This window comes from Peromyscus maniculatus, chromosome 1 (assembly GCF_049852395.1).
Source record: "Peromyscus maniculatus bairdii isolate BWxNUB_F1_BW_parent chromosome 1, HU_Pman_BW_mat_3.1, whole genome shotgun sequence".
NCBI classification, from domain to species: domain Eukaryota; kingdom Metazoa; phylum Chordata; class Mammalia; order Rodentia; family Cricetidae; genus Peromyscus; species Peromyscus maniculatus.
In genome coordinates, this window is record NC_134852.1 from 168,982,143 (window position 1) to 169,004,990 (window position 22,848).

A 22,848-nucleotide genomic window follows, 5' to 3' on the forward strand; every position below is an offset into this window, starting at 1 on the left:
TTGTGTCTGCCTTAAAAACAAAGGGGAAAATCATTTTCGTCTTTTAGATTTTATGTCTAAAATCTACTCAAAATCTCTTTGGTCACTCTCCGCTTTTACCTGGTCATTTCTACTAAATCTGTCCCATTTTTTTTTTCATGGTAAGATGATGTTTGTAAACACACAAACAGAGAACAAAACCAGCTGGGCTTCCTGCTTTCCTTTTCGGTTTTATTCTCCACATGGTAGGTAGCCAGAGTACAAAGTCTGGCTTATAAAAGTACAAACTGGAAATGAGAGCATTATTCCTCCTATTTAGAACTCTACAGTGATCCCCCATTGTTCTTAGAACACAAATACAGATTGTAAGGTAGTTTTTTATTACCTGCCTCTAACTCTTTGGCCTAATTTTTTTAACATTTCCTACTAAAACCAGGGCAACAAATTAGTTGAAAAACCTCAGCCTGAAGTTGAGAGCCAGCCTGTGAGCCCGTACACTGTGATAACTGTAAATTACTTCAGAGCTGTGTATGGTACTTGAAGGGCTATCCAGGCCGTTATTATCCAGGCCTTAGGTTATCCAGGCCGTCAGACAGTACAGCTGTGCACCGTGGGGTTGTACAATCATCCAGTTATGAAAAGAAGTAAATGAATATATAAAATCAGTAGCATGGCAAGTTGGAAGAATGTTCTCTGATCCCTTAAAGGGGATAGAATTGACAAAATTTTTGAATAGTTTGCCATTAATTTCTGTTTTGAAGTAATTTAAAGCCAAGGCTGACCCTTTTCTGTGTTTGTGTGGAGGTGTGTTGTTCTCCCTTCCCAAACTCTGTGCCCTGGAGAGTAAGAACCAGTCCGGCCTCGGCCGGCTGGTACCTGCAGCAGGAGGATGCTGATTTTCATCGTTCGTGTCTTGGCTGATGGAGAGAGAGCTCAAGAGCCTTTGCACCCATGTCTTTCAGGCAGCATCCTGTTCAAGTGGATGACCATGGATCCTGAACTCCCAGAGAAACAGGAGGACATTCTCTCCATCCTGGAAGAACAGTTTCCCAACCTGCCTCCGAGAGATGACATCATCAGCGTGCTGCAGGAGACCCAGCTCAGTGCTCAGGGTGAGTGACAGTCCTAGCTCTGTCACTGCTTCCAGGAGGCGTGGCTTGCCTGGGGAGGATTATCAGGAGGTCAGTCCGAGTGTGCTTGCACTCTTCCCTCTTTCTTCGTGCTTCCGGAGGGGTTTCTGGGTTTGTGCTGTCGGTCTGGAAGTGAGCATCTTACGCTGGAACTCCTTGTCCAGGCTTCTGCCTGGGTATTTAGCTAATCCCTGGGCTAACGAATTTGGTGTCTACACCCGATGAATAAGTTCTGTTTTGAGAACATTGCTGGAGCAATGTCAAACACAGTTGGGTTTCATCATTCTGATTTCATTTAGAATAAATGGAGAGAAGATGGCCAAGTCGATGAAATTGTTCTCTAAGTCTAGGCCTCCTTGGGACAATGGATTATCCTGATCCACTGTTGTTAGTAATAAACAGCCATGTTTCAGTCAGAGCTTAATCTGCACGAGGTTCTGACAGTCTAACTTCACAAGGATGACCTTCCTGAATCCTCATGACACCCCACTTTGCAGATGAGAACACTGAACCACAGACAGACTTCCTTGCTCTCCCAGCATCCAATACACATAGCTGTGGCAAGTGAGCTGGGCAGGATCAAAACTCAGAAGGCCCTCCTTTAAGGAGAAAATACTAAATTACAAAGCTTCCTCCCTTACTTTGGAGCTCCCTAGGGGCAAAGTGGTTTATCTGAGGAGTCTCTCAAGTGTACGCTTTATCCAGCAAGTAAGCCCTGTAGGAGATCAGAGCTCACTAGGAAACTCTGGGAAAGAATTAAATCTGCACTTTAGGGTGGTCCCCTGTAGATTCAGTGACAGATGGGTGCAGGCCACCCTGGCCCTTAAGGCCTGGTGGTTAACTTTTTGGAATTTTGTAAGTTGGATAATACTGGGTTAAAAGTTTGAAATTAGTCATGGTCGGTGTTTTAATACCACAGAAACAGACAGAGTGCTATAAACTAGATTTAGTTATTAAATCAGCAGACCATTGAAATAGTGAGTGCTCCCTAGTCCAGTGGAGAGTGAATCCTCCAAAGTAGGCTCCAGCAAAGATATCAGATGGCCAGCAGAGTGTGATGCTGGCCAAAATGAGATAAAAAGAGGTTAGGGATATTGGTGGGGCCTTGTCAGCATCTGCCACATACACAGTTTCCTGTGCATGGGTGTGGCTGCATGCCTATGCACGGGTGCACAGTGGTGTCTGTCTTCATTCATTCCCTGACCCACCCCAGGGTGCACAGTGGTGTCTGTCTTCATTCATTCCCTGACCCACCCCAAGCTGCTGCTGTTGCAGTGTACTCTAGAAATCAAAACAAGCCACACTTCACTCTGAGTCAAATGAGATTGTCGAGTAGCCATCTGTTTCCTCATGTTGATGTGATGGACAGCGTGCTCCGTAACTGGCAGGGTGGGCGGTACACTATCTTCATAAACATCCAGAAAGAATGCCTGCGTCTCCCATGGCTTTATAGTGTATCTTTCAATAGAGAAAGCCAGTTAAACATTAAGACATACCCGTTCGCGTTTGCCTGTGATAGAAATACTTGGGTCACCTGCTACAGCTCTAGAGTTCTCAACAGCATAGCCACTTTAGATTATTCCTGCCATCAAGTGAGGAATTCGGTATCACCTACTGCCAGAGACTCTTACAGGGGTGGCCAGCTCAATTAAGATAGTTTTCATTTGTGTTAGACAGGGTGGTACTATGCAATGTGGCTTGTTTGCCTGGAACTCTCTATATAGACCAGACTGGTCTCAAACCCCTAGAGATCTACCTGCCGGTACCTCCCAAGTGCTGGAATTAGAGATGTTCAACACTATAACTGGCTCAATTATGGAAGTTTTATGAGCTACATTTATAAAGTACAATTTACATAAGATTATACTGGCAATTATACAATTCTAGAGGGTCACCTAAATTTGGACCTTTGGGGCTATTACTTGGCTAGTTTGAATGGTAAGACTGTCCACTCCTTCCCTACCGGACCTGCTCTGGGCCTCTGTGTCCTGTTACAGGCTCCCTTGTCTCTGTCAGTCAATGGGAAGAATAGTGAGGGCAGGAGGAAGGACACTAAGGCTGGGCATGCCTTTTCTGCTCCAGTCTTGCTGTTTGTCAGGCTCTGGAGACTCCTTTCTCCAGTCCTGGCTCCCTAGACTTGCCTTTGTTCTTTGCCTGCCTCTGGCCACTGTCTTTCATTTTCTCCTTTATCCCGCCACCCCTCTGTAAGTGCCCTGCCACTAAGAACCTCCGTTTGCACCATGAGTGGTAAATTCTACTTCCTGCCTGCATCTTACCTGATATAGATGCTGTCACAAAAGTGATTTTTGACTTAGTGTGTGTCTATTTCAGGTAAAAGTAATACTACAAAACGTTGAACTTGTACATAACCCCTTGACATGTATTTTTTTAATGGATCCCAAGTATAGATTTTTTTTCCTTCTTGTTATCTACAGGTTTAAGTATTGAACAAACAATGTTGAAAGACCTAAAGGAGCTGTCAGATGGCGAAATAAAGGTGGCCATCAGCACTGTGAACATGACCCTGGAGGTAAGGGCAGAGTGCTTTTCCAGCCAAAACAGATTTCACACAGCTGCTGTCTGAACACTGGGAGTACAATGTCCTGCCGTGTGGGGCAGGTCTGTGTGAGTCAGGGGGAGGGTTTGCTCTGAGTGTCCGACTGGCCAGGAGGTTATTGTGGCCGTGGAAGCACTGTGTACGCCAGTGAAAACCCTTCACATGAGTCTGTGTTTAGTAGTGATTGTAACATACGTGATTAGGTTCACTTGCATGTTTTCTTTGTGCAAACAAGTTGTGGTTTGGCCTTTGTAAGCTGTTTGGTCACATGCCATTTTGATAATTGGCTATGACAACTCCAGTATTAAGAAGGAGCCTCAGCCCTCCAGTATGGTTAATGAATGACTTGGAATGTCTTTATATCTTTCCTTGGTGAATTACCTTTTGTCTACTTTGGGGGTTCCCAATGACTTATGTATTAATCTTAATCAACACAACTAATGGAAGCTATATTTTACAGAGGTGCATCTGTGCCTTTGTGGAAATATATATATATTTGTATGTATTTTACTGTTGTATTTCCTCAGTCAGGCTACCTACCCATCTTTGATTGGAGACATGGAGTTCAGAAGTGTGTGGAGATAAAATTTGCTAGATAGGAATGTCTTTAGAATGGTATATTGCCATTTGTGTCTTCCTTGTGATGATGGTGACTGTCTCAGTGTGTCTATTTCTTGGGAATGGCTGGTATACATATTGGTGTCCACATTTTAGAAAACCCAAGAGCAAACTAGGCCCTTTGCTCTGTGACCTCTCTGGGAATTCACCCCAGGGGATGAGCTTTGCAGTTCAGCTCACAGATGCACAGAGCTGCAGGGGCTGGCTGTCCTCAGTACCAGCAGGGGCTGGCTGTCCTCAGTACCAGCAGGGGCTGGCTGTCCTCAGTACCAGCAGGGGCTGGCTGTCCTCAGTACCAGCAGGGGCCTGGCTGTCCGCAGTACCAGCAGCTAACACTTCCGAGGTGATAGCACTCCTTCTCAATATGTAGGCTGGTAGATCAATGCAACAGTTTCCACGGACTTCCAGATTGATAAATGCTCCGTCTAATTAGTTGTGGGTGTGAACCAATACAAGAAATGTGTGCAATTTGGGACGTAGTAACTAGATAATCACCTTCAATTAGAAATCTGCCTCGTGTCTAGAAACCCAAGTAAAACATGGATCTTGCAAGGGTCAGTAGCTCTGAGAATCATTTCTACTGGTTCAAGCCTTAGGGTTTTCTTTAGCTCCCCCTCCCCTGTCCCCCTTCATTTAATGGCATCTTATTAGGTTTTAAATGGCTTGTTTGGAATTCCTTTCTAAATTAACATAGAACATCTTGTAATTGCTCAGGGAACTGTCTGTAGTTAGTAAGTTATTTTAAGGCTGTGAATATCATAGACTTACTGTAGTTTGAATGTACCTTCATCTATATTACAGCAGTATATAAATGACTTGGTCAAATATGTTAAACTACAGATGTTTATCAGGCAGAACCAGAGATAGAATGATTGTATAATCTTGACAGTAATTTCCATGGAGGTCCAGTAATTAATCAGGCAGCTAAGTATAATTCTGGAATCCCTGTGTGATTTTCTGGGAGGGGAGAGGACATTTATGTATATCGACAGGTACAGCTGAAGCCCCCACCAGCTGAAAGCGAGCTGGGATGCTATTAACACCATGTCTGTATTTACATCAGTGAAGATGTTAAAGCGAGCTGGGAAATGGAGCCAGGACTCCTTCCTAATGTGCTGCAGCTCCCCTGGAAGAGAAGATGCTCACTAACCCAATGTGTCAGTTGAAACCCCACACGCAGTTAAAGGCAGAATTTATTTTCCCCACTAAGGCATCCTGTCACACAGTGCTGGTTTCCTAACCCTATTTTGGAGGTAATTGGGGTTCAGCATTCCTTTCGGATTCTCAGCCACCTCACTTAAAAAACAAAGACCAGAATCCCCCAAACATTGTTGTGTTTTAGAATAGCTGTTCAGTGCTTCTCTCCATCTGGGTATATTCTCAAGGAGGCTCTTCGCTGTTTCCACAGCTTTCTAAATCAGGCTTGTTCTCCCAAGCAGGGTCACATTGGGTTGACACTTTTTCATGGCCCCCAGAAACTCTCTACCTCTTACCCCACCTCTGAGCTCTTACGCAATGCAGCCTCTGTAACCAACCAACTGAGACTTCAATGTGTGCTATGAATTCCAGTCAGTGTGAACTGGCTTAGTATGTTTAGTTATAATTAGATGGTATTTTTATTTACTTGGGGGTGCTATTTTGACATGTCTTCAACTTTTGGGGAGTTGTGGGCACATAGTAGGTGTTTAGTAAATACAGATATTCATTTGTGTTTGTTTAATATCTGATTGGTTTTTTTTTAATTTATTTACTATTAAATTGCTGAGGATCGAACCCAGGGCCTTGGGCTTTCTAGTTAAATTCTCTACCACTGCCTAGTTCTTGAGTTTTTTCTGTTTTTCTTTTCCTTTCCTTTATTTCCTTGCTTCCTCATTTCCTTCCTACCTTCCTTCCTTTTTTTTGATATAGTATCTCCCTATGTAGCTCAGGGTGGCCTTTAATTCACATTCTTTGCCCCTTTTGAACCAGTTTCTTTCAATTATGACTGAAAGCTAACATCAGACAGATTCTTTTTTTAAATTGCCTACATGTTCATATTCAGGGACATTATCACTTAATTCAGCAGCCTAAATACTGCGTGAGTAGTTTTGCAAACTAGTCAGCTGTTAAATCAGAAGAGGGCAATGGGATGCCCTGTAACATGTCAAGGAAAAGGAAAAAGCACTCCACACGCTTGATGGTCCTTTGCGTTACTCTAAGTCCACCATGGCATATGACCTGGCCTTGGTTTGCCCAATGAACCAATTAATTTTGTTGGATGTAAATATTCAGAAATCCAAGAAGCCTTTCTCCTTGTAAAGTGGGCCATAGAGGGAGCCACAAGCATGGGAGGTAGAAACCACTGATGCTGACAGAGAGATTCAAGTCTTCTACACGATAAGGAAAAAGCTTGTAGATCCCCATTTGTCATTTTTGATGTAGATTTCTCACAAGTGATAACTGTAACCTAAAATATGTTCATATTAGTTGTGGGAAGAACTACCGTAAAAATCAAATTATTATAGTAACACGGTTTCAGAGCTTTGCCCAGCACACAAGGTTATACATGAATGTGATTTTGAGGTGTAACAGGTAAAACCCTACCTGAAGCTGGGCAGCAGCGACAACAGCAGGCCTTTGCAGACAGAGCTGCGGGAAGCAAAGGCATTCAGTCCCTTCCCATTTCCTCCAAGGCATTTGAGTCTGATTGCTGCACGCACCTCTAAAGGAATGTGCCTCAAGGAGTGACATCCAGTGCCTTGACTGACGACTGTTGAACTGATCCTTTGGGCCTTCTCATTGGTTACTGACTTGCCCATCAGACGAAAATGTACGGACTTGACAGCATGTGGTCAATTGGAACCAAAATTACCTTTATTCATTTGCTAGCAGAACCATTAATGATTCTGTTTATTGGGTTCATTTACACCCCAGTAAAGCAGTACATTAAGATGCCTGTATCTTTCCATTCTAATAATGAGCTGCTGAGGTGGGTCACGGTAGTACTACAGTAATGGTTCCTTTGTCAACACCCCCTTAAGCATCTCCCTGAAGAGAGGGGTAGCACATTAGCATCTTTACTTTGTGAGGACAAAGGTCAGGCTCTGGGGTGGGGGTTGCTTTTTATCAGTTGCACTAGGATTTGTTCACATACACACAGACATGTGCTGTAAGCAGTTGCTAGGGCTGATGTAACAGTGCTGTAAAGTCCACAGGCTACAATGGTTCAAAAGACATTGATTATCTTATGGTTCTGGAAGCTCAAGGCCTCAGATCAAGATGCTTGCAGGATTAGTGCCTGCTGAAGGTTGGGAGAATGAATGACGTTCCTTGCCTTGTAGAAGCATCATCAAAACCCCTGGCTTTATCTTTATGTCATCTGCCCATAGTGTGGGGCTCTGTGTCCTGACTCTCCCTGTTCCAGCATTAAAGACGTAAGTCCCAATGTATCAGACCCCACCTGACAACCTCATTTAACTTATATCTCTAACAGTCCTGTTTCCAAATAAACCCACATTCCAAGTGTTTCCAGTTAGGATTTTGACATATAGGTTTCAGGGGGACATTCACTGTGATGAGATCTCCGAGAAAGCTTGAGATAAGAAAACTTACAGTAGGATTGTCTATGTGAACATGGACCTGTTGCTGCCGTATGCAAGTCAGCTTACTGTAAATGAGAAGCGCTGGCGATCACAACTCCTAAAATCTAACCCACATTTACAGCTAGTGTTCTGGATCATTCTTCTACAGAGCTGGGAGCTGGGGGAGTCCTCCTGACCAGAGCTCTACTATTTGAAACCTCAGGGGTGGGGGTGGGGGTGCAGCTCCAGGGCTGCATTCTCCTGGAGTGACTCAGGGCACTGACTCATCCTGTCCTGCACAGAGATCACTGCCCACAAGGTGCCCTGGAACACAGCAGAGGGGAAAAACACCAGCACTTTCCATTAGCAGCCACAGACAGCACAGACCAGAAGAAGCACCATCAGCATTGCTCCGAGAGAATATTTATTCCGGTCTGTGAATGTAAGTGCCCATCATAACCAGTGGTTGAAGACTGAGCACCTCTTTAGACACCAATGATGGCATCTCATTGTTTGAGCACAGAATCAGATTTTTTTTAAGTCAAGATGAAAGACCTGCTTCATTTTGTAATAAAATGCATAGTTTCTTTTAGGGAAACATTTTTTGACTAGCATATTTTTTTGAAATGTTAATAAATACTGAAGTGTTTTTGAAAAAAAAAAAAAGATTTTTCAAAGCCTGGATAAGCCCTTCCAGGTCCTGCTGAATGAAAAAAAAGGAAAGGAAAGGACATGACTGCTCCTAGGTATGGTGGAGGAGAAAGTTTATTATAGATAAAAGGGAGAGCATAGTCAGAGGCAGGGATATCTGGAAGAGTCTAGAGTGGACATGGCCAGGCTGAGCTGGGCCGTGTGGGAGAGGGAAATCGGATGCAGAGGCCAAAGGTCCGAAAGGGAAGGGGTGGTAACCAAAATGTCTGGATTATATAGTAAAGAGCCTTTGGGGGGAGGACAGCTCAGCCCCTGTGCTGGAGAGCTCAGGGGAGAGGGCAGAGTGTGCCAACCATACCCTGTAACGGATAGGGACTGAGGGATGCTGGGAGAACCTAGGGGCCAGGACTGCTTTGCTATATTAAATAGGCACCACAGCTGTTTGTCCCAGGTTTGAAATTTAACACCTATCATGCTGTCATTTGTAGAAGTTATTATTTTGAGTGGTGTGTTTCTAGGGATCAAACCCAGGCCCTCCCATATGTCAGGCATAGGCTGTCCTGCTAAGGCATGTCCCCGGCACTTCCGGGTTCTAAATGCTGAGTGTTTCCATTTCCTCCTGAGTCCGGGTCAGCTTGTGTAAAGGATGGCTCGTGATGACGCATGGTCAGTGTCAGACAGTGCAATGAGAATGTCCAAGCATGAATCCAACCCTCCTGGAACCCCAAGGGATAAAGGTGCTATGGTAGGTCCCTGTTCTGATGGAAGTGCCTCCAGCATCTGCAGCAGACAAGCCTGAACCTCGAGGCTCACGGCGGAGGTGTCTGTTTTTCCTCATGCAGCAATCCCATTTGATGCTTGGGTTGAGTGCCTGGAGGGGATTCAGAAGCTATTTTCAACGTACAGCTCCCAGCTTCTCCTGGAAGGACATTTCTCATCCGAATCCACAAAGAGGAAAGAATCTTGAGGACCCAGGGAGGAAGGTTTTAGGAATCCTGTCAGAGCAGAAAGACAGTGGCATCGGCAGAAGTCCGTCCCAGTGTGGGTGACAGCTCACGAAAGCCGGGAACCTGGCGCACACTGCACAGCCTGCAGGCAGCGCAACAGGTTGAAGAGCCCCCTTCCCAGGCAGCTCAGTTGCCCTCAGCCTCCTTTTTTATCAGCTTGATTCTAGAACTCAAAATCATGCATGATTCCACCCCTTTGCTGCAACACAGCGTTTCCAAATCAGTGTATGAAGAGCAGGCTGCTCAGCCAACATATTTAATGATGGGGGTTTTCTCTTTATCAAAACAAAACAGGATGGCTCTTGAACGTTGGGAGTAACTCCGAACAACAAAACGCTGTGTATTTGAGGTGTTTGAATTTCACAGTTCTTATGCTGAAGAATTTCAGGGGGGCTTGAAGCAAACGAGAAAATGGCTTGATGACTGTCATGGAGGGATTTTAGGAATCCGCTTGTATGAGGCACACGAAGTGTAGATTGCAAGTTGAAATCATTTTCAAGCCAATAATTCATAGCTTCCTGAGTACTGTGGCAGAATGAAGAGGTGGAAATCAGACCTGGAAACATGGCCCTTTGTTCCTGCTGTGGAATGAGCCATTCTTTACAGTGGCAAGAACCTGGAGAGTGGACCAGAGTGATCTAGTTAAAGAATTAAGCAACTGAAGATTGTGACATTTTAAGATCTTTGCAACCTGTATGTAGGCACTTTCTGACGATGGCCAAAAATACATCACCGACAGTGTATTGCTTACCTTTCTGTCACTGTGATGAAATACCTTAGATTAATCAACTTATAGGGAAGGAAGGTTTGCTTTGGCTCATGGTACCAAGGGTTTCAGTCCATGGTGGCTTTGAGTCTGTGGTGATAACAATACATCATGGCAGGATATTTGGTGGAGGAAGCTGCTCACCTCAAGGAGGCCAAGCAGCAAAAAGAGAAGCAGTAGGAAGCTGGAGGTTCAATATCCCCTTCGAGGCCTCATCCCTAGCGGCCTAAATTTCCTCTGCTATGCCCAGCCTCCATCATCTCCCAGCAGCATCACAGGTTGGGAACCAGGCCTTTAGCACATGGGCCTTTGATTCAAACTACAGCGTAGCTAAAAGTCTGCAAAAAATGTGCTTACTTAAAAATGCACTGGAATGGAATTTGTATGTTGTTTCTCCAACTAAACTCAACTTGGGGGTAATGTATCTCTCCACTGATGACTTTTCTTTATTTTATCTATTAGTCAATTTCAAATGGACCTTCATGATTCATAAAACACATTCCATCTAGTTCCCCTCTGTAAATGGATTTCCCTAAATGGCACCAAATCCTTTTTTATATTTCCTAGCTATCATTTTGCTTGCTATGATCTTAATATTTGCGTCTCTCCAAGATTGATACTGAAACTTAATTCTCAACAGTAGTGTTAGGAAGTGAAAGCTTTAGGAGATGATTAGGTTAAATTAGATAATTTTCATAATGGCTGTTTCTAATTTGCAAATAATGGGTTTGCATATTTTCTGAAATTTGACAGTCATCCCTTGCTACCCCTTATAATGCGGTGCCAGCAGTCTACTGGGGCTCTGATCCCTGATGTGAGGGGTGGGGGCATGGGACACAGTGGGCAAGCCTGAGACCTGGCTTCTGGTCATAACGACCTGACCCAGTGCTGTGTCATTAAGTGTGAACTTTCTTCTCTAAAAAATGTTCTGTTTCTTATCAACCCTGTGCCCACGGAGAATGTTAACATATAATCTACGTGTTGTGGATATGAGCATAAGGCCACTAGACCTGTAAGAGGGTGCTTGTCATACACATGTGGAAAAGTACATCCCTTCATGAGATACTGGAGCTGAAGTGTTGGTTCCTTCCTTCCTTCCTTCCTTCCTTCCTTCCTTCCTTCCTTCCTTCCTTCCTTCCTTCCTTCCTTTCTTTTCCTTTCCTTTTAAAGTAAACCAATAAATATTTTTTTTAATAATCAAAGAAGATAGAAACTTAATTTATGATCATAGTTTACTTAGCTAGTTCCATGTACTTTGTATTTTCAGCTGTTAATGATTTTAGTTTGGATTCAGAGTCTGGTCATCTTTAAAGTCCCAGGTAGCGTTAATAATTGGTCTGTATGTAACCTTTCCCAATTTTAGCCAAACACCACATCTGTAGCTACCTCACAGGCTGCTGGGAACCCAGGGTGAAGAAGCCCTGTTTCCTCCACATTTTGCTCCCTTCTCTGTAGGTAAAGATGTAGAACCTTGGGGACACAATGTCTCTGGGACTGTGAACTTTTCTTGTGAGATTTCACGGCGATAGCCTGTGCCAGTGAGGGCTCATGGCCCCTTTGAGCTGTATCCTGGGTTTGCTGTCCCTTTGACAGCTCCTGTCTTTCCTCCTCCGAGTAGGGTTTGCACAGTGTTCCTTTTCCTGTGCCTCCACCAGCTCCTTCCTGAGACATCGCCATAGGAGATTATTGTCATCCGAACCATCCCGTAAGATGACAAAGAAGCCAGAAACAACCAAGTGAGTTAATTCATTCTCTGCTTTAGCACCGAGGGAATTAAGAAATAGCACCACCCCAAATCTATTGTGACAATTTGAAGTTTCTTCTTAGCTAAGGATCTAATTCTCTTCTACACACTTCCTCAGAGAAAGGAACCCCTCAGGCCATGATGCTATGCCAGGATGGCTGCTCTTTTGCTCTGTAAATACATTTTTTAAGTGTACTGTAATGTCATTTTGATGGCTTAATTTCTGAAAGGATTTGGCTAATTGCCTTTTTAGGAATGTACGCAGACCGGTTGGAGCTGCCCCGAGTTACTTTTAATAGCAGCTGTTGCTTACCTTTCCTCTGGTTTATCTTCCCTGTCACCTGCCTTCAGAATTTTTTTGCTGACTTGGGGACCTGACCTTGGTTTAAATTAATTTGACTGTAACTTTCCAGGGAAGCACTTGCAATGTTTTAATGGTTAATTACTACATTGTATCAACTTGTCATGGAAAAGCAGGTTGCCAAGCTGAAGGTAATTTGTTCCTCCTCTTGTGACAGCCGGGCGGTGGTGGCACATGCCTTTAATCCCAGCACGTGGGAGACGGAGGCAGGTGGATTCTCTGAGTTTGAGGCCAGCGTGGTCTACATAGTGAGTTCCAGGACAGCCAGGACTATACAGAGAATCCTGTCTTGAAAAACCCAAACCCAAAACAAAACAAAAACAATACGGCAGGGAATGCCTTTGAGCTAGAGGTCCTTCAGGCCTCTGTGCAAATGCAGACTGGATGTCTAAGTAGCTAGACTGTTTTTGGCACACGCACTAAAAAGAAATCTTCTTTGAAACAGGGAGGGTCAAACAAAGGAGTCTACTTACAGAGTAGACCTTGTGCTGATCTTAATCCAGTGATTGCCAAGGGTGCTGCTGTCCTGGCTGCATCAAGAGCAAACTGCGGGCCAGTGCTGCCGCCTAGTGGTAGAGAAGGGAAAACAGGTTGTGATGCTGGAAGCGGCTCTCAGTATTCCCTCCTTCTGTCTACCAACTCTCTTGAAATGCCAACACCCATTTTCCGGGACCTTCTCCCGTCTCACCCTGTGCTTTAAAACCGTTTATTAATAAAATCCAGCTATGCTTCCTATTGGAAAAAAGAATACTTATATTCATACCATGCATTCCACACCTAGACCACAAATACAATAAAATATATCCAACTTGCCTTGAATGTTACCTACATTTGTTGGGTTGTGTGTGCCACATTTTGTTTTCTCATTGGACTCCCCAAAGCCAGGCTTTGAAATAAATAAGTCCACAATGCCAGGTTTTTGTTTTTTCTTTCTTTTTGTTTGTTTGTTTGTTTGTTTTAGCTCTGAAAGACTCTTCTAAAAGTGGTTTCTGATGTTAAACACCGTGGCTATCTTTTGCCTTGCAACATTTTAGCCTAATGTTCTTTTTATGATACTGTCATGAAATCTAGTTTAAATTTCTTTACAAATGTTCATGCCAGGCATACCTCATTTCGCTGGACTTGAAATTACTTTCTTTTTATGCCATACCTGAAGTGAAACAATCATTTTCTATCTACCTAAGAGGCTCTCAACCCACATTGTATCCACCAGTGGTCCATCTCAGCCTACAGCCCAGCAACTGGCTGGAATGCACACATATACTTTATTTGTTCATTTACTCACCCCTCAACATAGACATTTATTCATGAAACATTAGTTGTGTAGTTACTATGTGCCTGAAGTACAGGTTTGAGTTATGCACTGGTCTCTGTTCTCTTGTTTATAAATGGTTGCTCATTCTCAGTGGTGCAAATCATTAAATATGAATGCCAGAGATACACAGAGTCTGATTTGGTAGAGGAACATGCAGTGGAAAAGGTGCCCCAATTAATTTGAAACAAATCTATGAAAGGCATATAGAAATTGGTGTGTAAATGAGACTGGGGGCAGGTGGTGGAAAGCAAAGGTCTTCTAGTGTTCTATCTAGGGCAGTGGTTCTCAACTTTCCTAATGGTGTGACCCTTTAATATAGCTCCTCACATTGTGGTGACCCCCAACCATAAGATTACATTCGTTGCTACTTCATAACTGTGATTTTGCTACTGTTATGAATTATAATGTAGATATCTGATATTTCCGATGCTCTTAGGTCCGACCCCTGTGAAAGGGTCATCAGACCCCTGAGTTGAGAACTGCTCATCTAGATGAGGGAAAACACAGTTAGATGAGAGAGCATGGTGCTCAGTCCTGAGTTAGAAGCCTGGGGGAAATGGCCTCTCCTCATGCTTGGATCCACTTTAGACTTGGCTCTGGACAGGCTGCTGGGTTGATTCTTGCTGTACAACCCTCAAGAAGAAGAAGACAGGAGGATGACAGACAGGGAGGCGTGCAGCAAGCACATGATTAGGAAATCAGAAGGTAGCTAAAGAAATGACTATACACCACGGGCTGTCTAATGAAACCAGGTAGACCAGCACTGGTAAAACATTGTGCCGATTCCTCCCTTTCTCCACTAGGGAAAAGTCTGAAGTGTTCCTACAGATCCAGAGTGCACCCATGCTATAACATGGGATCCAGAAAATAGAGATTATTTCTAACTTCCCAGGGTAGAGAAGGTGGGCTGGGGTGAAGGGAGCAGAAGTAACAGTTGGTGACAGACGAGCTGGGAAGGTGACCAAGGGGAGCAAAGTCAGACCAAGGTCAGACCGTGAGGCAGAGGTGCAGAGAGCTGGGAGTGGCAGAAACAGGACCCAGAGAGCCTGGGTCCTGCGTTGTAGTTCACATCCTTAGCTGTCACCCAGAGGCAGATCCGGGGCACTGGAAAGGCTTAGGAAGACTCTTCATGCAGCCGTTCTCACCCAGCACCAGAATGGGATACTGTGAAGCATGAAGTCACACTGAATCAGCCAGGGGTTTCAAACGCTGAAACCAAATAACAGCTCTTCTTGGTCACAGGGGATATACAAGTACCACGTGCTTCCTCAGATTAGAAATGGTGTGATGGAGAAGACGACAGACATCAAGTATGTAGTGTGTCTCATGTATAAGACGGGAACTTATTAGTGCTTTCTTCGGAGGGTTGTTCTGAGGACTAAGTTAACAGTAGCCAGTACTTAGAATGGTCTGGCATATGGTAAGCACTTCCTAAACATAATAATAAATTATGTAAAGCAATCATTTGGAACCATCTATTCTGATGACTATTCTGTCACAAACAAGGTATAAGTGAGCCTGAAACTATTTCTTTCAAATGAAAGAAATATCAGAATTGTTGCTTATTTTTACCAAAAATTTTAAGTTATATGTATGTGCATTTTATGTGTATATAGCTCAGAAGTTGATGTTGGGTGACTTCCTTGTTCAGTCTCCACCATATTTCACTTACTTATATTTTTGAGACAGGGTCTCTCACTGAACCTGGATGTCACTGATTCTGGAATCCACCTGCCTCTACCTGATTACAGATGTTATGTTGCAGATGTAGCTGTTGGAGCTGACCACCCCATGATTGATTGGCAGTTCTCTGCATTTTGACTAGTTGTGGTTTTCTGTGATGGTCTCTGTCTGCTGTAAAGAGAAGCAAGCTTCTTTGACGAGGAATGAGAGCAGCACTTACCTGTGGGTATAAGCATTTTGACTGCAATTAGGAATTGTGCTGATCCAGTAAAGGGTCAGTAGAAGGTTGATCTCCAAGAGCATAACCTCACTAGCCCTGGGCAGTTGGCTAGGTTCTCAGTACCAGGTATTTTTTCCCTCTTTCCAGTGGCCTTACGTCCAATTAGTCAGCTGTTGGTTACTGCTAAGACATGAGTGCCACTGATGCACCTTTAGGGATATCTTGCTGTGCTGTTGGTCACTGTGGTTATTGACATCTCATCTGGGTAGGACTATTGATGTCAGTTTGAAGAGCACCTTCTGGCACTATAAAAGCTAGTCTTCAGGGAGGAGGCTTTCAGGTTCTGACCGCTTTTTATGGCATTGGTTATTTGAATTGTTTGGTGAGTGGTTAAACCAAGACAGTGAGGGAAAGTGAATGACCTCAAATCACAGGGTAAATTTCCAACCCGAGAATCTGACTCTGAAGGCCCATCATTCCTCATTGTTCTGTGTTGGGTCACAGGGGGAAACCATCTGTTCTGTGGAAGGTTGTCTAAGCTATTTTTTTTTCAACTGCCTAGATGAATTAGCTGGCTGTGGACACAGCGCAATAGTTCTGGTCCATGTGACAACAACAGCAACAGAGGCTCTTCTTTGTTTCCTCTTCCTCATGACTGACAGTGGAGTGTTTCTCATGATTTCTCGGGTCCTGTCTGAGCTCAGTCACGTGGCTGCCATCAGAGTGTAAGGTGTGGCTAGGACCAGCTGTCCTCACTCACGAGGCTGTGGCTTCATCGAGGAGACTGTGGTGAATCTGGGTAACTTCATCTCCTTCTCTCCATGTGGTCTTCCATCCAGGCATCTTCATATGAGACAAGAGCCCATCCCAGGTACTAGAAGCAAGAATGTTAGAGGTCAGGGGTCACAAGTCTTTTAAGATTATGCCTTGCTCTATCTACCAAAACATGTCATTGGTGCCACTTTAGACAAAACAAGATATCCCACCCAGGGATGAGAGAAGTTGGAAAATATTCATCAGAGCCTTCCAACAAGCGTGGCTCTTGCTTAACTATTTTTTTCATGTTCACTGTCCTTGTTGTGGGGGAAATGACTTCCAGATCCTCTGAGGAGACCCAAATATTCAGATAGTCAAGTCAACTCACAGTAGGTAGAATTTGCATGTAATCCCACCCATCCTTCCATATACATCAAATCTCTATAACATTTTATAAGCATCATGTCAGTAATTACTATACCACATTGTTTGGGGAATTGGGTGGACAAAATGTCTGAACATGTTCAGTTATTTTTCTCAAACATTTTAAACCCAGGGTATTTAATCCATGGATCTGGAACTTAGATTCAGAAAGCTGGTAGTAGCTGTACCTTTTAGATGTGTTAGTTGTCTAGGGTTTTACCCAGACAAATACTGTCTTATTAAATGTTCTTGAGATAACTGGGAGATTCCTATTGCCTGGCACACTGGGGGAGAACAGTGATGAAGCCAAGAGCTTCTTGCTTTTTGACCAATTCATTTGGTAAGTCTTTGCCTTGGATGTAACTGGGGCTCCGAGACTCCAGTTCTCTTTATAGGCTGTCAAATATCCATTAGCATAGAGGGTTTTAATGACCTACTTTGAAAATACCCATAAAGCTTTCCTATGATTTATGGAGATCGTAGTGACAGGAAATGATGGAGAAGAAGAAGATACTTGAGAGGTCAGGTTATATGTATCCATGACAGGCTGAGGAGCGATAGGAAACTGGAGGGATTCATATTTATTTATGGTGTCATAGAATTTGATCTTGAAAAATAGAATGTTGACATCCTTGGTCCTACTCAAAATAAATGATCCAACCAATTGGGGTAATTTATGGAAGGCCAATGAGGTGAGTCTGTTATTAGGAGCAGGCATGTTGAGGGAACTGAGGGAAATGTAGTACAAATCCTAATTGGTCTTATTAATAAAAACCAGGTATCAGATATCAGGATGAAAGCTGAAAGATCCGAGAAGCAGAGCAGCCAGCCACTAGTTCTTATCTCTACAAAATCCTCAGCCTGAAAGGGAGCTGAGCTCTTGTTTACTCCCTCCACTCAGCCATATCACTTCCTGTCTTCAGCTTCCTAGTGCTGGGATCAAATATGTGTGCCACCACTGCCTGGCTCTGTTTCTCTTTTAGATTGGATCAATCTTGTGTAGCCCAGGGTAGCCTTGAACACACAGATCTCCATCTGCCTCTGCTTCCCGAGTGATGGGATTAAAGGTGTGTGCCACCACTGTCTGGCCTCTATGGCTAACTAGTGGCTTAGCTCTGCCCTCTGATCTTCAGGCAAGCTTTATTTATTAGGTCACAAGCAAAATATAACTACAAGGAAAGACAGATGTTTCCCAAGGGTTGCCATTGTTAGTCTAAAAGGAAGAGAGAAGTGCTCAGAACCGTGGAGAATATAGTTGAAAAGAGAGTGGCCTCAAGAGATTTTGACAATGAAATGGCCACGTTCTCTCCAACATCTCCTGGTGTGGTCTACTGGCTGAAGCACCCAAGAGTTCAGAGTCTAGAAGAGGCTCTGGGTATCTTCTGTGGAGCCTTTTTCTGTGGCGGGGAACAGGATGGAGGAAGATGGAGACAAGTTCTGCAGGACACGTGGGCAAGCACTTGCCAAGAGACCTTTAGTTCAGGGCTTCAGAGGAAGCACCAGGAAGGCCTATCACCCTTGCCACCATGGTGTGTGAAAGCAGAGCTCTTATTCCAGTTCTTGTTGCCATAACTGAGTGCCATGAACTGTTCAAGTTTGGGAGAAGATTAATTCAGATCTCAGTCCTGGAGGCCGAGAAGCAGATCACCTATCACCAACTTCCAGCCTACACTGAGGAGAGTCAGTTCTCCTTTCCGTACAGGCATAAAAAACATGGAGCAGTGAATATAGGAGACAGAGCAGAAAGGACTTTTATAATGAAGCCATTTGAACTAACCTGTCAATCCATGAGTGGGTTAGTCTCCATGTCCTAATCATCTACAAAGGTTCCAGCTGGTTCTACCTCAAATTGTAGCACAAGGATACAAACTTCAGAGAAAGTATATGTCTGTAAGCTTTCACTATCTTAAAGGGAAGAGAATTGTTGAAATGTGGTAATAAAAGAGAGAAGATGTATTAGAACATGTGAGTCTCATATTGTAGTTGAACTTTCTTTTGGAACTGCCAGCCCCCAAATAATGACACAGAGACTTCTTCTTAAGTATGGATTCTTGGCCTTAGCTTAGGCTTCTCCCACTGGCTCTTATAACTTAAATTAACCCATATCTATTAATCTATAATCTGTCATATGTCTTGTTACCTTTCTTCCATAATGTATGTCTGCTCCTCTCTACATCTTGCTGGTAAAATCCGTCTTCTCTTCTTCCCAGAGTTCCTCTCTCTCCCTGGAAATCCCGCCTATCCTGTCCTGCCTAGCTATTGGCCATTCAGCTCTGTATTAAACCAATCAGATGCCTTTGGCAGAGACTTACCTTCACAGTGTACAAAACAACACCACATGAGTCCCACAACACCATATGAGTAAAGGGAAGGGATGCCAATCTAAAGAGTGAAAAATATGCTGACCATTTGGGTTGCAGTGAGTTCTAGACTGCCCATCTGCAGTAAGACTTTAGACTAAGAAAATGGTTGGAATGGACACAGGAATCCATGATAGGCCAGACGCAGGCCAAGTGGGAGTGACAGCATTTTCCTTAGATCTTATCCAAGAGGCTGACTTTGAAGTGAAAGCTGAGCAGATCTCAGCTGAGAGAGGAGAGGAAGCACCATCTCCATGACTGCAGGAAAAAGAAATGGAAACTCATTGCAACTTCCTAGGTACAGAGATGGGAGGTGTTTGATTGGAACAGGGAAGTGGATGGTCTTTTATTGCAATGTCTAGGGGCACAGGCCCCTTGGGTCACAGGAGACACAGGGAACTCTAGCATGTGCACCCTCCATAAAGTAAGAACTTCACCACCCTCCTTCTTCACCTCCCTTTCTTTGCTTCATAACAGTGGTGTCCCAGACTATAGTTAGCATGTTGATGAGGAGCAGAAAGAGCCAGGAAAGAAGATATGAAGAGAAGGCCGTATTTCCCTCAACTAGCAATGAGCCTGCCTGGGAAGGGTTGAAGTACAACTATCCATGATTGCACTTGTGCCTGTGACATGAGTTTGGAAGTTTTGACCACTAAGCCTCATATTGTGAAATAATCACGAGAGCTATGTTAACTAAGAGCATCCAGAGAAATCACAGGGTTTAGTAGAAGTTTTTGTGTAGAATCATGGCAAGAATTAGCTCTACGGCATGACCTCCAGATCCTGCTTGGTTTTCTTATGTATATATAGTAGTGTCTCTTACCTGAGGATGATACTTTTTATGACCCAGGATGCCCAGGGCACATATACTATATTTCCTATGCATACATACTCACGATAGCTTGATTTATAAATGAGATATAGTAAGAGATTGAGATCAATACCCAAATTGAACAATTACAGCAGTATACTATAATAAAGGTTACACAAATATAGCATTTTCTCTCAAAATAACTGTGTTTTTCAGACCATGATTGAGTGCAGGTTAGTGAAACTATGGAAGTAAAACCAGATACTGGAAGACAGACTGCTGTGTTCTTATAGACAAAGCAGGGCTCAGGAAGCCTGCCATGAGCCCTATAGACAAGGGGGGGGGGCTTAGGAAGACTGACTGCCATGTGCCCTAAAGACAAAGTGAGGCTCAGGAAGACTACCATGTGCCCTATAGACAAAGGGGGACTCAGGAAGACTGCCATGTGCCCTATAGACAAAGAGGGGAGCTCATGAAGACTGCCATGTGCCCTATAGACAAAGGGGGACTCATGAAGACTGCCATGTGCCCTATAGACAAAGGGGGACTCAGGAAGACTGCCATGTGCCCTATAGACAAAGGGGGCTCCTTCTTTCTGTATGATGAAGAAGCTTAGTCCTTCCCAGTTCTGCACGTTCCTCTCTGTCAAGTGTTTGCTTCTGTGTGAATTCTTTCTTCTGATTCTGAATTTAGATGGAGTCAGCACAGGGAGGGGAAGAAGCAACAGTGTTTTTGTTTACTTCCTTCCTCCTGCGGCTCCCCAGATGGACACATTTTTGGTTGTGTGAACCTGCAATGAGGTGATTTCATAGCAAAGTGTGTCCCTATCAACTTGAATACTTCAAACTCCCACAGCGCAAAGTTTTGAGGTACAAGAGAAAGGATTTTTTTTCTCTTTGAAAGCCAAAGAACACACTGTTAAAACTTGCCAGTTACTAGTAATTTCTTCTTCAGACAGTTTTACTGTATGTGAAGCTTTGTCTTTGACTTTTAATCGAGATTTATTTGCAAGCTTGAACTTTTGTTATCCATCCGTGGTTTGATATTTCTGTTGCCGTTGTTTTTGACACTGGCAAACTTTCTCCCATTTTGTATTCATGTCTGTGTCAGGCACAAAGACAGCCTATAAATTTGTTGTTGTTGTTAAAGAAGCAAGTAAACATGTTAACATATAATCTGCCAGTAATGGAATTGGAAACAAAAATCGCAGCGACTCACAAGGCTGTTCGGAGATATTTTGCGCTGCCTGTTGTGAGAAGTTAGGGTATGTAAAATAAATGATGTATGGAGCTGTAGGAAGACGGCTTTCCCAGATACCTTATGTGTAAGGAACATTAAACATAGGGCTCTCGTTTAGCAAATAAATAACCATTCATTTTGATGGCTGCATAGTCTGGACTTTCGTGCATATTTTTGCAAAGATAAGAAGAGGCCATTAGGGATTTAATATAAAATAAATCGCCAAGGGGTCTTCTTGTCGCCCAGACTTCCTGCCACATGGTGTGTTACTAATGTGCATAAATGGGCTTAAATGAATTTGTTATCTGTATTACATTTGCAGTATGTATATATTTATATATTATTTTTTAATTGTGTTTAAAAATAAAACATTAAATACATCATTTTGGAGAGTTGAGAACGTAGAATACGTAAATCAATCAGCTTCAATTAGTATTAAAAATGTCAGTATATTAGATTTGCCTGTGGGTGTATTTACCCCACAGAGTTTAATGTATTTTAGTTTGTCATCTATGAGGTAGCCATATGGTTAATTTGTCATCTTATAAGAATAGGAGGCTCCGACCCAAGTTCGATTAATGACATGACACTTATGTGCCTCCGAAAGAGCCCCATCTTCATTGTTTTATTGATGCCCTAGGTCAGATGCTGAGCCCCGCTTCAGCACAGCACGGGAGGCTTCCGGGAGCCCAGGAGCTTTGCCGATGTGGCTGTGCTTTCTTTAGTTTCTCATACCACTATCATAGCTACAGAAAGCAGGTGGCAGGGAACTTCTGAATCATAGTAGGCTGTCTGACAATATTGCATCCACTGGGTAGTTTTCTAAGAGTTTATCACTAGATGTGCTTTACACTGATAAATGAAAATGAACAAATTTTAATCTGATGAGACTGAAAAGATGGATATGTTCTTTGCATTTAAGACTAGAATTATTCTAAGTGGTTTTGACAACATTTTTAAAGCTATAGTTATTCATCTTAAAATGCATTGATGTTTGTCTAGTAAAGATGTTTTTATTAAGGAAACCATCAACTTAAGACATTAAAGATGCAGATTAGATTTTTTATTATTGTTATTAATAATCTGTTAAGGGATGTTGAAATGTTGTATCCATGTTATGTTTTCTAGATCTATTTTCTATTCCAAGTACAATCTCTGGGGTAAATATACTCTTCCAATATTCCATGCTAATCAACTCTTTATGAAGCTATTATTTTCAAAGAGCAAAAACTTTACAAAATTTCATGTGGCCCATCTTCTTTTTCAAGTTGTCTTAATGTAATACTCCTGTGTGTAGAATTCTCATACAATTAATATACGTATTAGATAAGTATTAGACCTTGGCTCATAGATCTCAATCTACTTGTTTCTGGATACAAATGGAACCATGTTTTATAAGCAGCTACAAAAGCAGGCAAGTTGGTGGGCATGTGTGTGTAACCTTCCCATCTGACTAGTGTGGAAGTACTTATTATTTTGCCTTCGCTCTATCTGGCCAATTTGTCATTCTGGGGCTGTTATTCTTGCTTCTATCACAGCTTTCCTGGAGATGTTTACGGGGCATGGGCTTTAGCAGCAGGAGGTGTGTTTTGAAAAATGTTAAGTGTAAAATAGATCTTGTAATTTATTCATATGTTATTCAGTGTTTGTTTCCACTGCTTGACAGTG

At 43.1% G+C, this 22,848-nt stretch overlaps 1 protein-coding gene across 13 annotated transcripts in view; it reads left to right on the plus strand.

Annotated features, from left to right (window-relative positions):
- Prune2 (prune homolog 2 with BCH domain) overlaps positions 1-22,848 on the plus strand; it is a 262,886-nt gene that overhangs the window by 65,726 nt on the left and 174,312 nt on the right. For all 13 annotated transcript variants that reach the window (XM_042261488.2, XM_076560838.1, XM_076560832.1 and 10 more), the window contains exons 5-6: positions 942-1,091; positions 3,545-3,639. In XM_042261488.2, the coding sequence (XP_042117422.1) occupies positions 942-1,091; positions 3,545-3,639 (245 nt within the window). The remainder of the gene's footprint in view (positions 1-941; positions 1,092-3,544; positions 3,640-22,848) is intronic.